We start from the raw sequence: 15,566 nt of genomic DNA, 5'->3' as shown, positions 1-15,566 counted from the left end.
TGTGCTAGCTGGGTACTGTGTGGTCCGTTTTGACTGTTACTAGACGGTCTTTTCTTCCTCCAGTTGGTCTTCAATGTGGTCTTAATGTCCTCAAACCTTGAATCGTCTATTAGTTCATTACATTATGATACAGTATCTAGCCTGCTGTGTGTGGCCAGTTTGAACAGTTACAACATTCCCCTCTTTTCCCTCCTACTGCAGGAAATGTTTCTGCAAGGCTCGACAGGCTCCATCTTGTCCATATACTCAAAACAATTTGTTTCCATTTAATGTGTCAGCCCAGAGTCAGAGCTCTTGTCAGCCCAGAGTCAGAGCTCTTGTCAAACAAGTCTGTTCTCTAACTATAAACACTCTGAGAACAGCAATTATGGGTTATTTTGAGTATTTTTTTATAACTTTCACTGAACTCCAAGCACAAATAAGACAGATGGACATTCATATCCTTATGCATTAATCATGCAAACACATTTTTCTTTTGTATTATTGTGACACAGCATCTGTGAGATTTGTGCGAACCTATAAACTGCTGTTGTCTATTCATGGAATTAATCCACTGCGCCACCAGAATGGAGTTAGCATGCCATGTGTTTTTTTTACGCATACAAAGCTGCTCGTTTTAGTCTATTCAAACAGACCCCGTTTCAAAGGAAACACTACGATCACGAACATTAAGATCAGGCGTGGCCAATTAGAGGGCTCGGCCACAACACGTGAATACACTTAACATATAATAGATAGTTAGTTTTGTTGATCCTGAGAACAGAATGTATATATTTTTAAATAAAATTCTTAGAACGTTCTCTAAATATTACTAAAGTTTTCTTGTGTTTTTTTTATGGAACATTTTCTTAAAGATCTCGGGAAGAATTTGAGAACATGAATTTAAATAGAACCATTACAAAATGTGAATGAAATGTTATGCTGAAGTGCTGAAATGTCCACAGAAGAACGTTGTTTCTTCAGGTTCTTGGAACAATTTGAGAACATTCCCAATGTCAAACCAGTTGGAGAACGTTCCTAGAACATTACCAGAATTGAAATGAAATGTAACCATGTTTGAACTTTTAGGAAACATTCTGTTAACGTAATGAAATACCAAGAAAATGACGTTTTTTGTTGTTGTTGTTGTTGTTGTCAAGTTCCTTAAATGTTCTGAGAATGTTCCAAAGACAAGCAACTATCCTGCACCATTCCCAAAAAGGTTGTTTGCAAAATAACCATTGGACCCCCATGCTTTCACCAAGATCTAAGAAACATATGATTGTCGAACTGTATGTGCTAGCTGAGATGTGTATAAATAGCCTGTAGGCTACTAGGCTACTGCAGATGTTTTGCACAATAACTGATATCGAGCAAATAGACATCAGAATAGTTTAAACGCCAAATATTATATTACACCATGGAGAAAGTGGTCAGTATACGGCGATAAAGCCATGTGTAATATGATGATAATATATTTATCGCGTGCGCGTCATCGGGCGTGGTTGGCTACCAGCGGCGGTAGTCTGGAGGCAGGATCTGATGGATGCGGAGTGACAGATCAGGGTTAGCCGCCAGGGGATTCCATTTTCTTCCACATTCCTTCCCGAGACACCCAGCTCACCTCGGTGCTCCACGGAGCGGACAGGGAGAGCCAGCCAGAACCGCGCCTCTCTTCTCTCTCAGCTCGCAGCTGTGTAACAAACACACAGCAGGACACAGCAGCAGCGCCTGTGAGTCTCAGTCAGACCCAACCACAGCTAGTGCAGCCTATTCGGCTCAAAAAGGAAAGTCCGGTGATCTACTGTTTATGGAGATGAGATGCATGTGACCATGTTGTCGCTTTAAAAATGAGTTTGCTAGCGGCATGTGGTTCCATGGGGACCTTGCAGGGATATCTCGTTCGGTAAGGCATGGCACTTTCTACTTGACAAAAATACATCTCACAGGAGGAGGTGGCGGCAGACTTGCACAGAACAACATCACGGCGGAGACCAAACACAGTGCGCTGAATTTGGATATGAGCTAAAAGTTTGCAAACCCTATAAGATGTTTGGGATCTACATTGAGGGTTTAAGTTTAGTGTAATTTTTTTGTTATTATGGGTGTAGACTGAATGGGAGTTTATTCTCTGCACTGAGATAAGGATGGCTTTCTGAGGAGGATATATCTGTCTGCGCTATGATCTGGACCATGCGGACTCTGATGCTGAGGACGCTGTGTGTGTTGTTGGGGAATGCACATGTCTTGTCGCTCAGAAATAATGGAAACATACGGACTAGAGAAACAGCAGGGGGTTATTATGGGCTTAACGCTACAACAACCCACAGGACCGCTCACACAGCCATCAGAGAGGGTCCCCAAAACACAGCCTATGACAGCACTCGCTCCGGGGGGCACGTTACAGGTACGTCCTACTCCAAACAGACTTTTCAAACGTGGATGGAACGTTTTCATTCTACTTCTGTGAGAAGGATGCGCGTAATTCAGGATGAAACAAAGCATAGACATGTAGGATTAAAACGACAGCACTCCAACAGAACACTGACACGGGGGGATTACTCCGTCACCCCGCACAGGGACGTGGTGCGCCGCCACAAGAGGAGAAAGTTGAATAGTGAGATTGGCGCGGCCGTTGCCATGGGGACGGCAGGTGGATACAATACCACTAAGCCTCCAGCAATGGGCCAGCAACGCGGGGGACAACTGGACAGCGACAGACGCAAGAGAGGCACAAAAGACGAGCAGAAGAAGGCGTTTAAGAGGGAGAGGAGGAGAAAAGTGTTGAACAAAAGCTCAATGGCTTTATCTCAGGCGCAGAGCGCAGTGGACGGGCTGGGCCCCCCTCTCTCTCCATGGGAGCCAATACCCAAGCCCCTAGCTCTCACCTCTACCGACCTACCCCTCGACCTCTTCACCAGGAGAAGCGAGATGTTTACTTACCGCGAGGAAAACCCGTGGGATGCCACTCCAATGACCCCTCCCAACACAGCAGATTTTGGACGCGAAATCAAAAACCCATTTTACCCTGTGACAAGTGAAACCTTTGGCGCTTATGCTATCACGGGCGTTTCTGCCATCATTTTCCTCGCTGGGATAGCAGGGAACATAGCCATACTGTGCATCGTGTGTCAGAACTACTATATGAAGAGCATCTCCAACTCTCTCATAGCTAACCTGGCCATCTGGGATTTTGTGGTCGTCTTCTTTTGTCTGCCCCTCGTCATTTTCCATGAATTGACTAAGTCCTGGCTACTGGGAGAATTCACCTGTAAAATCGTGCCATATCTGGAGGTATTCTATTATGTTCTATTCTATTTTATTCTATTCTACTACAGATCTTCTCCTCCTATTGGTGGAAGATGCGTCTTGGGGCATCTGAACACTTCTCTTGGCAAAGGCACAATTTTCAAATGGTATTGCATTGTGTATTACGTATTTATAATGCACTATTGTCATATTCAGAACAACTTGTGATAGAAAAGCCTATCACAGTGAACATGACACTAATCCCTTTCACCCTAACACGGGATTAGCCTCCATCGGCACAATAATAAACAAGATGAGTTCCCACCAAGATCAGATGTCACCTCATCTCATTGTGACACCCAGTGTGACACTGCTACGCACACCTGCTGGCTGCTGGAGAGAAGTGGCCTCCCTCCACCCACCCACTTAATCCTTCCCTCTATCTCTCCCTTTTTTTTGTCCCACTACTGTGTCTCTCCTTTTCTCTATCTCTCTCGCTCTCTATCTCTCTCGCTCTCTCACACCTCTGTGCCTATCTACTACAGTGTGATATCTCTGTCTTTCTCACCTACACATACAAGGGGCCTAAGTAAATCACAAAACACCACACCCAGTTTATAGCCATCTCACTTTACCCTGGGTGGGTATCAGTGTGATGCAATGTTCAACCTGTGTGTGTGTGTGTGCAGTCATACCTTTCCTTTGTAAGGCCGTTGGGTTAAAACCAGTTTCTTATTCCCACAACTCCGTATCTCATTGTACAGTGTAGCGGTGAAACTGACGGAGGATTTTGGGTTGCTGCTGCAGAGCAACATGAGTTCGAAGTAGAGCACTAGGTGTAGGGTGAGGAGCGCTTGAAGAAGGTGTCAGTAGACCGTCTGGCTTGTGTGTGTGTGTGTGTGTGTGTGTGTGTGTGTGTGTGTGTGTGTGTGTGTGTGTGTGTGTGTGTGTGTGTGTGTGTGTGTGTGTGTGTGTGTGTGTGTGTGTGTGTGTGTGTGTGTGTGTGTGTGTGTGTGTGTGTGTGTGTGTGTGTGTGTGTGTGTGTGGAGGTTGGGGTCCGTGCGTGTGGGTGAGTGCCTGCAGGCACGTTTGTGAATCTTAGGCATGCATGCCCATGAGTCCCTGCATGCGTCAGTGCATGCATGTGTGTCGCCCGGCCATGCGTGTGCATGTGTGTGTCCGTGCGTGTCCTCAGCCCTGTGTGTCCTCAGCCCTGTGCAGTGCTGAGCTGATCCACTGTGACTCTATGTGGGTTAAGTGGGGAGTAATGTCGCTCCGCAGGCAGGATGTGGGAGAGAACACTCCACTGGGAGGAGAGGAAGCCTCGGGCTGCGTTGCCCACTGGCTCATGACCCACGCGCACACACCCACACACGGATGTGTGTGCAGACGCAATCAGACAGACTCACAGGCGAAGACACACGCACATACATGACCACACAAACACGCACTCATACACGTCCAGAAACCCATATTCCAATCCCCAGAGCCCAGACAGTAGATATGAGCCCAGCGGACATGGTGATGATAATGCATTAGATACAGACAGCTAGGAGAGGAGGAGAGCTGCTACAGTATTCCACTGAGACATGGACAGTCCCTCTGACAGTCCCTCTGACACTGATGGGAGGATCTCTCTGTGGTGTGCATAGCTTCTGTGGCCTGGTCATGTGGTGTGTATGTGTAAGTGTATGTGGTCAAGTCTCCAGTGATGTGCAGAGCTTCGAAGGAGGGAAGCCAAGTGGAAGAGGCCCTTGTGCGTCACGGGTGGTGTTATGTGAATCACGTCCCTGGCTAACATCTGCAGCGTAGGCTACATCAACAGCCACAGCCAGTAGTGAGTAGTGAAGATATTGCTTCTTTAAGTTCAGTGGGAACAGTGAGGCTCAGATAGGCATAGATGGGTTCTCTCCAGCAGCTTTGTCCGTTCTCAGACAGAGAGAGACTGGGAGGCTGAGGTGCTGCTGTCTACGGGGAGATAAACTCATCCCAGTCTGCTGCAGGGTATAGACGTTCTACTGGGAGCCATTGAGGTCGGAGGTGGAGGACTGTATTGTGCTGGGATTGGTGTTAATAGCTAGACATTCATCACCCTGACACCCATGTATGTGGGCGCGCACATGCACAGACTCAATCACACACATACACAAGCTTAATCTCTCTCACTTATGGACACACATGCACAGAATCTCAAACACACACTAAATCTCACACACACCTAGTCTCTCTCTCTCTCTCTCTCTCTCTCTCTCTCTCTCTCTCTCTCTCTCTCTCTCTCTCTCTCTCTCTCTCTCTCTCTCTCTCTCTCTCTCTCTCTCTCTCTCTCACACACACAAATGCACACTCACCTACACACGCAGAAACTCATACACACACACACGGTAGCAGGGCGCGCTGAGATTCCAGATGGGTGGGATGGCCTGCCCTCCACTGATCGTTACCCACGGCAATCCTCTCTCTGCACGTGCTCACTGTGATTAGGGGAAGGACTCTCACACACACCCACATACACACCACACACACATACACACTCCCACATACACACCACACACTCCCACATACACAGATACACTTCTTACAACACACATATACACACACACACACACACACACACACACACACACACACACACACACACACACACACACACACACACACACACACACACACACACACACACACACACACACACACACACACACACACACACACACACACACACACACACACACACACACACACACACACACACACACACACACACATACACACACACCACTCCGCCCAACAGCACATTGTCTGCCCCTCTATTACTCATTACTCATGCGGTCTGACCGGCTATGTTAATGATTCAGTGTATATAATTAGTATTTGTAAATAATGGATGATGGGTGATAATTATCCCATTCAGGCTATTTGTAGCTACAGGATGAGTAGATGCTTACTTTGCTGAGAGATAGACCACGTAGATACATAACAACACAACCCAGAGAGAATCTAACAAAAATTAACTAAATGATTATAGAAGCAGAAATTAAATATTGACTAATTTATAACTGTGTGAACCATGTGTATGCACAGCCAGTGTAGAATAGAATAGAACTGTAATGTCCACTTGTAAATAGACATTTACCATGAGCTTCATCTCAATAGTAACCCAGGGTAACCGTATCACACACAGAGCTAAAACAGTGAACATTGAATCAGTTTTACAGTTCAGAGGCTACGTCATGGAGTCCCAAAGAGTAGTGACTTCATGACGCTCAGGTCCAGATCTAGCCCTGTCTGCCAGCCTGTCTCTGTGATGATCCATTCCTTGACTGTACAGAGGAGACTGATGATCCCCGTGGCAGAGTGGCAGCCGGGGGACTAGGCTTCTCCTGTTGGAGTTATGGTCTGGGGAAGGAGCAAGAGAGGGAGGGAGGGAGGGAGGGAGGGACGCAGTCAGCCTGTAACAGACCTGAACTGTAATAGCCTTTGTCTTCAGCTTATTCATTTGCTCAGTGTGTGTGTTTCTGTGTCTGCATGTGTATGTGTGTGTGCATTCGTGAGCATTGCACCATTTATCAATAGATAAGAGTCATTACCACGACAGCCGCTCAGGATCCAACATGGCCGCCCGCTGCGGGTCATCAAGTCACTCAGTTGCCATTGAACTCCAATTAATAACATGGGTTTTGAAGGCAACTGCTCAGAGGAGCTTAATCAGGGAATTTGTGGGCCATTATTAAACCAGCAACAGGGGAAATATCTCTATTACCTGCTGCACAATACAAGTAACTAAGACACAATGGTGCTGTACAGACTGTCAGCATGACCACAGACAAGGCAGATGTGACAGGGGTCATTTACACAGAGAGGGTATTTGCCAAATTGGCCTGTTAATCATTATAAAGATGTCAGGCCGTTGTATGAATAATTAGGCTAGCGAAAGGAATAATCACGCATACAAACACTCACACGCACACAAACACACACACACAGCTTTCAGTTAAGCAACGTTAGCTCCACACTAGCTCCAGCACCATGGCCATTGGCCCATATCGTTGATCTACATATCTGTACAAAGCTGGGCTTGTCCTATTCTGTCCCTCCCGCCCTCTCTCTCCTGCTCTGTGAGATCTGATCAAAGAAATCACCCCTGTCTATGTGAGAGTGTTTAGTTTGACTTGGCTCCAGCCTAGTGTTCAGGCTCTATTCACCATGTTGGCACCTGTGTGAGTGTACAAAGCAGAGTAGGGCTCGAAGGCAGATACCTGCCACACAGATGCGAAGGAACACAGTTGGCCAGGATGCAGGAAGCCCTCTAGGTGTAATTAAAGCAACCAATCACACTGTACGACCTGCACAGGCTGAAGGTCACCAGTAGTCACCATGGAAGAGGGATCTTGTTTTCAAGGTATACACGTTTTTGGTTAAATCAATGTTTCACCAACTTAACAGGGGAGGGGGTCATGTTATGCTCCTTTGAAGTGTACATTAGTATGTACCAGGTGCAAGGTATTAAAATGTCTCATAAAAGGATTAGGAATACCCTATACACTATCACACCTCTTTGAAGTCTACCGGAGCATGCTGTACAATAGCATGCAGGTATTTACTTTCCTTTCTCTCTAATGGCTGACCCAGTGTTGTTCTCCTTTGGCTCTACTTCATCAGAACAGTAGCAGCTTTGGCAGAGATCCATAGTTCATGTGTGGCTCTCCTCTCTATCTCGATCTCTGCAGGATGTTACTGTTTAGAAGGCTGTAGCCTCTGTGGCCTCCCAGGGACGTCTGGGAAACACTAGTAATTAACAGATAGAGAGAAGGAGAGGGGAGAGGGAGAGGGGAGAGGGAGTGGGGAAGGAGAGAGGACAGAGAGCAAGAGAGACAGGACAGAGAGTGCATGAGAGAGAGATGAGAGAAGAAGAGTGAGGTAACGAAAAGAGGGAGTGGGAGAGAGAGAGAAACCTCCACAGCTTTACTGTTTATGTAGTAAACTGCAGCAGCAGTAATCACAGGGCAGGACCGTACAGACTATAGCAGCTGGGTCTGGGTCTGGCTACAGTTAGTTTTCCCTGTAGTAACTGCAGTCAAAGTGATTCCAGCTGGAGAGGAACATGTTCCAGGTTCCTTGCTGTGCCTCAGTCTTTCAGACTCAAGTCGAAGCAGAGCAGAGACTTGGTTCTGAATGATGTGTTTTCTAAGCTTTGAGAGGCTTAGAATTTGGCACCTTTTTTCAGTTTGATGCATTCTTTCAATTCAAAGAAAGACTCCTCTGTCAGATTTCTAAGAGGGGTTTGTCATCTTTGTGAAAGTCAAATTTAAAACGGTCTATTTAGTGTATACTGTCAGATGATTCAACATTCTGATAAACCATTTGTCTTTGTGATAAACCATTAACCATTTCTCCCTGTATTTGTCCCCAGGTGGCATCTCTAGGTGTGACCACGTTCACCCTGTGCGCTCTGTGCATTGACCGTTTCCGCGCAGCCACAAATGTCCAGATGTATTACGAGATGATCGAGAACTGCACCTCCACTACAGCCAAGCTCGCCGTCATCTGGATCGGAGCTCTCCTATTGGCTCTCCCTGAGCTCCTGATCCGCCAGCTGGTCACCGAGGACCCCGCCCTCCCAGACGACCCCCCTACGGAGCGCTGCGTGGTGCGCATCTCGACATCGCTCCCAGATACGCTCTACGTCCTGGGCCTAACCTACGAGGGCGCGCGGCTCTGGTGGTGCTTCGGCTGTTACTTCTGCCTCCCTACGCTCTTCACCATCGGCTGTTCCCTCGTCACCGCCCGCAAGATCCGCCGCGCCGAGCAGGCCTCCGTCCGCGGCAACAAGAAGCAGATACGCCTCGAAAGCCAGATGAACTGCACCGTCGTGGCGCTCGCCATCGTCTACGGCGCCTGCGTGGTCCCGGAGAACATCTGTAACATCGTGTCGGCATACATGGCGGCGGGCGTGCCGGAGCGGACCATGGCGGTCCTACACCTCCTGTCACAGCTGTTGTTGTTCTGCCGGGCGGCAGTGACACCTGTTTTGCTCCTGTTATTATGTCGTCCGCTAGGCAGAGCCTTCCTGGACTGTTGTTGTTGCTGCTGCTGTAACCATGCCCACTCCTCAGGCACGGCTAGTGATGATAATGAGCATGAGTGTACCACAGAGCTGGAGCTGTCGCCCTTCAGCACCATACGCAGAGAGCTCAGCAACTACACTCCCGCAGGGTCCAACTGTTAAAACCACTGTTGACTACTGTTAAAGGTCCAGTGTAGTCAAAAACATGATTTTTCCTATGTTTTATATTGTGTATATTTCCACACTATGAGGTTGGTATAATACTGTGAAAATGATGATAATGCCCCTTTAGTACCAGAGCCTTTTGAAAAGACTGCCTGAAATTCAGCCAGTTTTGGTGGGAAGGAGTTTTTGGCCTGCCTGGTGACATCACTGGGCAATAAATTAGTTAGACCAATAAGAAAGATAGTTACAAACGTCTCTGCCAAAAACAGCTAGTTTTCCGTTTTCCCCTCCCCACTCAGACCATTCCCAGACAGTTTTGGCAAAATTCTTGCTTAAGAAATTGTTATTTGCGAAGAGGCTGTTTTTGTTTCTTTTCTGACCATTTTAATTGAAAACAATCACAGTAAGTTACTTACTTGTTACCCAGAAATGATTTGATATTGAGATAAAAACAGCTGAATTGGAACTTTAATGACGACACAGCTACACAGCTGCAGGACAATACAAACATACCAGCACACAGAACTGTGCAACTTCACACCTGCAGAGTCAAACTGCTAAGGCTGCAAACCTTTACAACTATAGTACGATACAACATTTCACAAGCAGGATCCAACTGCTTAGATTACATACCTGTACACTTAGATTACATACCTGTACAAAACTATAGTAGGCTACTACACAATTGGCTACACGACTGACAAACTGGGTGCTACACAACTATTGTACAGTATACTATTACACAACTACTGTATATAACTACACACTAGCAGGGAAAAAAGTGTCAGGACTACACACTTTACATCCGCAGGGAGCAAGTAACATCTGAACAGCCATACTGCCGAGACAACTGCACTACAACTCCCAATACACATACTGTGCTCCAACCCAGTACACAAACCCAGTGGTCTGAGCTGGGACCAGACATGAACGGACAAAGCCAGACACTCGACACCAGACTATACTGGACTGTGCTGAGCTGAAAGGGACTCAGTGGAGTGGACTAGGGGTTGGCTGGGCTGGAGTGGAGCGGAGTGGACTCTGAATACTTGACTGGAGTGGACTGGGCTGGAGCGGACATACTCACGTCACCCCTCACTCAAACTCTGCACTCGCGATTCAGTTCACACACACGCCTTACTCGCACACTGGACTGTACATACTGTATACTACATACTCTATCACATCTAGTGAAGGAAAGATATATAGACAAGGAAAGAAGGAAGGATATGGAGGAGGAATATGAGGATATTACGAGCATATTGTGATTGTTTTTCTTTTAATGCACATTAATATTACTGTAATCGTCGTGGTTGATTTCTGCATACAACTCTGCACTGCCAAACACCTTTCCTTGCTTTCATACTCTGTCGTTCCCTCCTGTTAGTGTCAGAGTCAGGGCCCCTCTGTCTCTGTGTCTTTTCTGACAGTAACTTGTCGTAAATAGCCAAGTGCACAGTGTTGTGATTCAAACTGTTGATGAAGTCAGTGATTCTTGTAAACCGTTTTCTTGAACTTTGTGAGTATCTTGTTCACTCTGTCTGTATTTGATACCAGAAGATGTAAGCGCACACGGTCTTCAGTCTAGTTTCTGGTTTCTAAAATAGCTTTTCTATAGCCAACAAAAACGGTCCCTTTGATTAAAAAAAATAACTTGCTCTTGACTGTAGAACTGCAGCTCTGTGTAGACATTTTTTTTGAGTGGTGTATTACTTTCTTTGTGTTGCTGACCTGAAAATATCATTCTTGATTAGAATTCGAATTCACAATGTTTTCCCCATACACAAGGGTACAAACGCACCATGTCTACGCGACACCACAGACGCTTCCGTATTCATCAGCTACGCGACACCACAGACGCTTCCGTATTCATCAGCTACGCGACACCACAGACGCTTCCGTATTCATCAGCTACGCGACACCACAGACGCTTCCGTATTCATCAGCTACGCGACACCACAGACGCTTCCGTATTCATCAGCTACGCGACACCACAGACGCTTCCGTATTCATCAGCTACGCGACACCACAGACGCTTCCGTATTCATCAGCTACGCGACACCACAGACGCTTCCGTATTCATCAGCTATTAGATGACACAGACAGAGCAGAGCATACATCAACAGCATGTATCACCGCATATGATTCCCTTTATAAACCTCGTTACAGTGTTATACAACGGTGACGATAGCAAAGAAGCGTCTGGCATGTGTACGCGAGTCTGTGTTAGCGGCGATAAGGGAGATGAATGTTGTGGTTATTATCCCCATAACAGAATTATCTGCCATAAGAAGACTAAGCAGAGCCAGCTCTGTTTCCGCACCTGGGTGACTCTGCTGTATATACTGCTGCACTCCCACTGCTCTGAGGAGGTGGTATTTTCTTTCTCACACCACCGCACATCCGCTCCTCTATTTGATGTGTCACAGTGAGAGAGAGAGAGAGAGAGAGAGAGATCAGCTATTTCTGTCTGTGTAAGAGAACAGCTCGGAAAGACAGGCAGGAACGGACCATACTAACATTATACTGACAAGACACACGTATTCTAATTACTACTGACAATCAATGTCTTCTGACGTTCTATCAAGACATGGTCATTAGGGGTGACATTCGACTCATTTCCAACAGACGGTCAACAGGATTGGCATTGATTCGTGCCATTTTATGCAGGACTGCGACATCTATGTCATTCACCTCTCAGATTCTGAATCAAAAAGCACAATTTACATTCTGATTAAGATTGCAGATCTGTGCACAATTTTTATTTATCCGTTATTTTACCAGGTATGTTGACTGAGAACACATTCTCATTTGCAGCAACGACCTGGGGAATAGTTACAGGGGAGAGAAGGGGGATGAATGAGCCAATTGTAAACTGGGGATTATGAGGTGACCGTGATGGTTTGATGGCCAGATTGGGAATTTAGCCAGGACACCGGGGTTAACACCCCTACAATAAGTGCCATGGGATCTTTAATGACCGCAGAGAGTCAGGACACCCGTTTAACATCCCATCCAAAAGACAGCACCCTACACAGGGCAGTGTCCCCAATCACTGGCCAGGGTCATTTTTTTAGACCAGAAGAAAGAGTGCCTCCTACTGGCCCTCCAACACCACTTCCAGCAGCATCTGGTCTCCCATCCAGGGACTGACCAGGACCAACACTGCATAGCTTCAGAAGCAAGCCAGCAGTGGTATGCAGGGTGGTATGCTGCTGGCTAAATTGGGGCTATCGTCTAAATATTTTCCTTCTCTTCCCATCTGAGATCAAACTGCATCGTGGGCTGCTGTCGTCAGCGCGTCCCAGATAGGATGACAGGCATCTGTGCCATTCATGCTGGTAATTTTCCTAAAAACAATAGGACATCACAGTGGCTCAGTCACACTCAATCAGAGCCTCAGTGGCTACAGCCTTGTGTACAGCTCCATCTGCACCTCTGTCTGTCTGTCTGTCTGTCTGTCTGTCTGTCTGTCTGTCTGTCTGTCTGTCTGTCTGTCTGTCTGTCTGTCTGTCTGTCTGTCTGTCTGTCTGTCTGTCTGTCTGTCTGTCTGTCTGTCTGTCTGTCTGTCTGTCTGTCTGTCTGTCTGTCTGTCTGTCTGTCTGAGCCTTTGTCTGTCTGTCTCTGATGGAGCAGGATGAAGAATACTCCTTATTCATTTCGCTGTTGTCATTATCATTCAATCTCAGGACCAGTTTCCCACACCCAGATTAAGCCTGAAATTAAATTTAAGATTTCCATTGAGTTTCATGCTTTTCAGGCCAGGAATAGGCTTAATCGGAGTCCGGGAAACTGGTAGGCTACATCTATTGAGCTACCTGGCTGTATTAAATTATCAGCAGCCATGCTTATAAAACTCTAATAATTCTAATGAGTAAATTTTGGGCTGGGTGACATCATAACAGTTACCCGTTAGCCCTGACACGATTTCACGCCACATCAGCGTTAGCCATGGCCAGTGCTATGCTAATGCTAGCCCCTCTCTTTTCAAATCTCTGCAGCCAAGTGCTTACAAGACCCTTTCTTGCGGCATCACTGCGGCAAAAAGCTAACGCTAACTAGCCCCTTCTCACATCACTGCAGCCCAGCGCTAATGCTAGGCTAAAGCTATTCACTAAGCCCCTTTCTCCTCATATCACTGTAGCCCAGCGCTAACGCTAGCTTACCCTTTCTACTGACATCAGTGCAGCCCAGTACTAACGCTAGCTAGCCATTGCTTCTTAAATTTCTTTTTGCAAACTAAAGCTAGTCACTTGTCCCTTTCTCTTCACATCACTGTCAACCCACTCTCCACTGACACACTGTGTTTCCTGCTGCTAATCTCACTTTATTCTGCCCGCTGTCAACAGTCATTACTGTCTTCCATGAGTTCTCTGGATGCAGATATATTGGACAAAATCAGAGTTGTACTTGGAGGAGCCTGATTTTCCTTTTGATGGCCGTGTTTCTCACACTTGCAAGGAAATGTATATACTCCTTGAGGCGTAGAGGAATATTCTGTATTTCTGTGTGTATTCACTCTCCCTCTAACCTCCATCTCTCTCTCCCTCTCTACCCCCCCCCCCTCTCTCTCTCTCTCTCTCTCTCTCTCTCTCTCTCTCTCTCTCTCTCTCTCACACTCTCTCTCTCTCTCTCTCTGCAGCATGCTAACCTCAGGCATTTTAATGGGTGAGTTTTGATCTGTCCAGTCAAACACATTCAAATGTGTCCAGCCAGTAGCACAGTGGGAACGGTGCCTAATTCAACCCAGGCAAATGAACCAGCAGTCAATTGTACAGAACAGCATACACATGCACTAGAGAAGAGATGGAAAAGTGGCAAATAAATTTAGTTTTTAGACAAGAGTGCTAGGTTGATAACTGGGAATCAAGAGAGAGAGAGAGAGAGAGAGAGAGAGAGAGAGAGAGAGAGGGAGAGAGGGAGATGCTACGGCATGCTGCTCTGTGCATACTCTATTGATCCACAATTGGGGTTTTGAGGGGCTTTTCTAACCCTGTATGTATACAATCAATCTGAAATACGTATCATGGGCAATGTACACAGGAACCTGAACCGTACAGTCTTATGTGTGCATTTGGGTGGAAGAGATGAGGGTGCTGCCACACTAGAGATCAGAGATAGAGAAAAGGAGAATAGGGCCGAGATTCAATCAGATCAAGCACACACTTAGATGATGTTTTGGAGGCGTAACTGCGTTGGAGCTGTCACATCGGTGAGCAGCTGCTCTTGGTCATTGTCATGAAGCTACATCCATCCTACTCGCCTTAGAAGTTCAAAACTAGAAATCGAGGGCTATATAGACACTCAGATTGAAAATCATTAAACTAAATCATGAGGATTTCTATCAGCCTAATCATGGTCTAGATTTCATTTCACATTCCAGTGTTGGAACTTGTAAACAAGGCTGCATGGGATGTTCCCTAATGCGACTCTATGCAGCCATTGGCAATGTCTACTTCAGGTATAGCCCATTAGGCTAGTGGCCAATGCTCGAAAAGGTATTTTGTTTTTTGAAATAGCCCTACCAGAGGTAGAACAAAATACAACCATGTTTTCACATCTCTTATGTCTCCCATTTTGTAAATGGATGGTTGTGTAAATATTTTACTTCAAAAGTGGTTAAGTTGAAAGATATTGTGACACACCCCCTAAACTCAAAAAGTGCAGAATAATGCATGGCTGAAGGGGGGGATGGGGCACATAAGCTCATGTAACCCAATATTGCAAGCTCTGATATTGCAAAAATTGGAATACAAGTAGTCAGTTGTCTGCATCTTGGAAATATATAACCTGTAAACACAGAGATACAATAGGAGAGAATGTGAACTACAAATATTTATGATGAATGTAAGCGTTACTTTTTTGGTAACTGATTAATACACAAGTCAAATTTGCTCCTATTCAGTGGTGTATCATCCTGCCTGACAAAAATTCATACAGTTATATATGTTTTTTGATGTTGTGGCTACTGTAATATAATCGGCTCTAAGTAAAACAAGTGGGCTCAGACACTGAAAACTGAAAAATAGTTTCCTTTGTGGATTTTATTTGTTCAGCCCCTACTCTTGCAATTACATAAGCCCCCCCACCTCTTCCAAATCCAAAATGC

General features: G+C 46.1%; 1 protein-coding gene across 1 annotated transcript; it reads left to right on the top strand.

The window, feature by feature from the left end:
• Nucleotides 1-1,304: 1,304 nt before the first annotated feature.
• LOC124014601 (prosaposin receptor GPR37-like) lies at nt 1,305-11,126 on the top strand. Its single transcript, XM_046329784.1, has 2 exons — nt 1,305-3,273; nt 8,639-11,126. Exons 1-2 carry the CDS (start codon nt 2,161-2,163, stop codon nt 9,452-9,454), a joined length of 1,929 nt encoding a protein of 642 aa, XP_046185740.1. The 5' UTR covers nt 1,305-2,160; the 3' UTR covers nt 9,455-11,126.
• The last annotated feature ends 4,440 nt before the right edge of the window (nt 11,127-15,566 follow it).

This window comes from Oncorhynchus gorbuscha, linkage group LG25 (genome assembly GCF_021184085.1).
Source record: "Oncorhynchus gorbuscha isolate QuinsamMale2020 ecotype Even-year linkage group LG25, OgorEven_v1.0, whole genome shotgun sequence".
In the NCBI taxonomy this organism is placed as follows: Eukaryota; Metazoa; Chordata; class Actinopteri; order Salmoniformes; family Salmonidae; genus Oncorhynchus; species Oncorhynchus gorbuscha.
This window is presented reverse-complemented; position numbering and strand designations above follow the sequence as displayed.

Excerpts from the sequence above, each read along its gene's own strand:
- LOC124014601 (XM_046329784.1), top strand. The coding sequence starts at position 2,161 with ATGATCTGGACCATGCGGACTCTGATGCTGAGGACGCTGTGTGTGTTG. Across the intron at positions 3,274-8,638 it reads AAATCGTGCCATATCTGGAG|GTGGCATCTCTAGGTGTGAC; the intron begins GTATTCTATTAT and ends ATTTGTCCCCAG.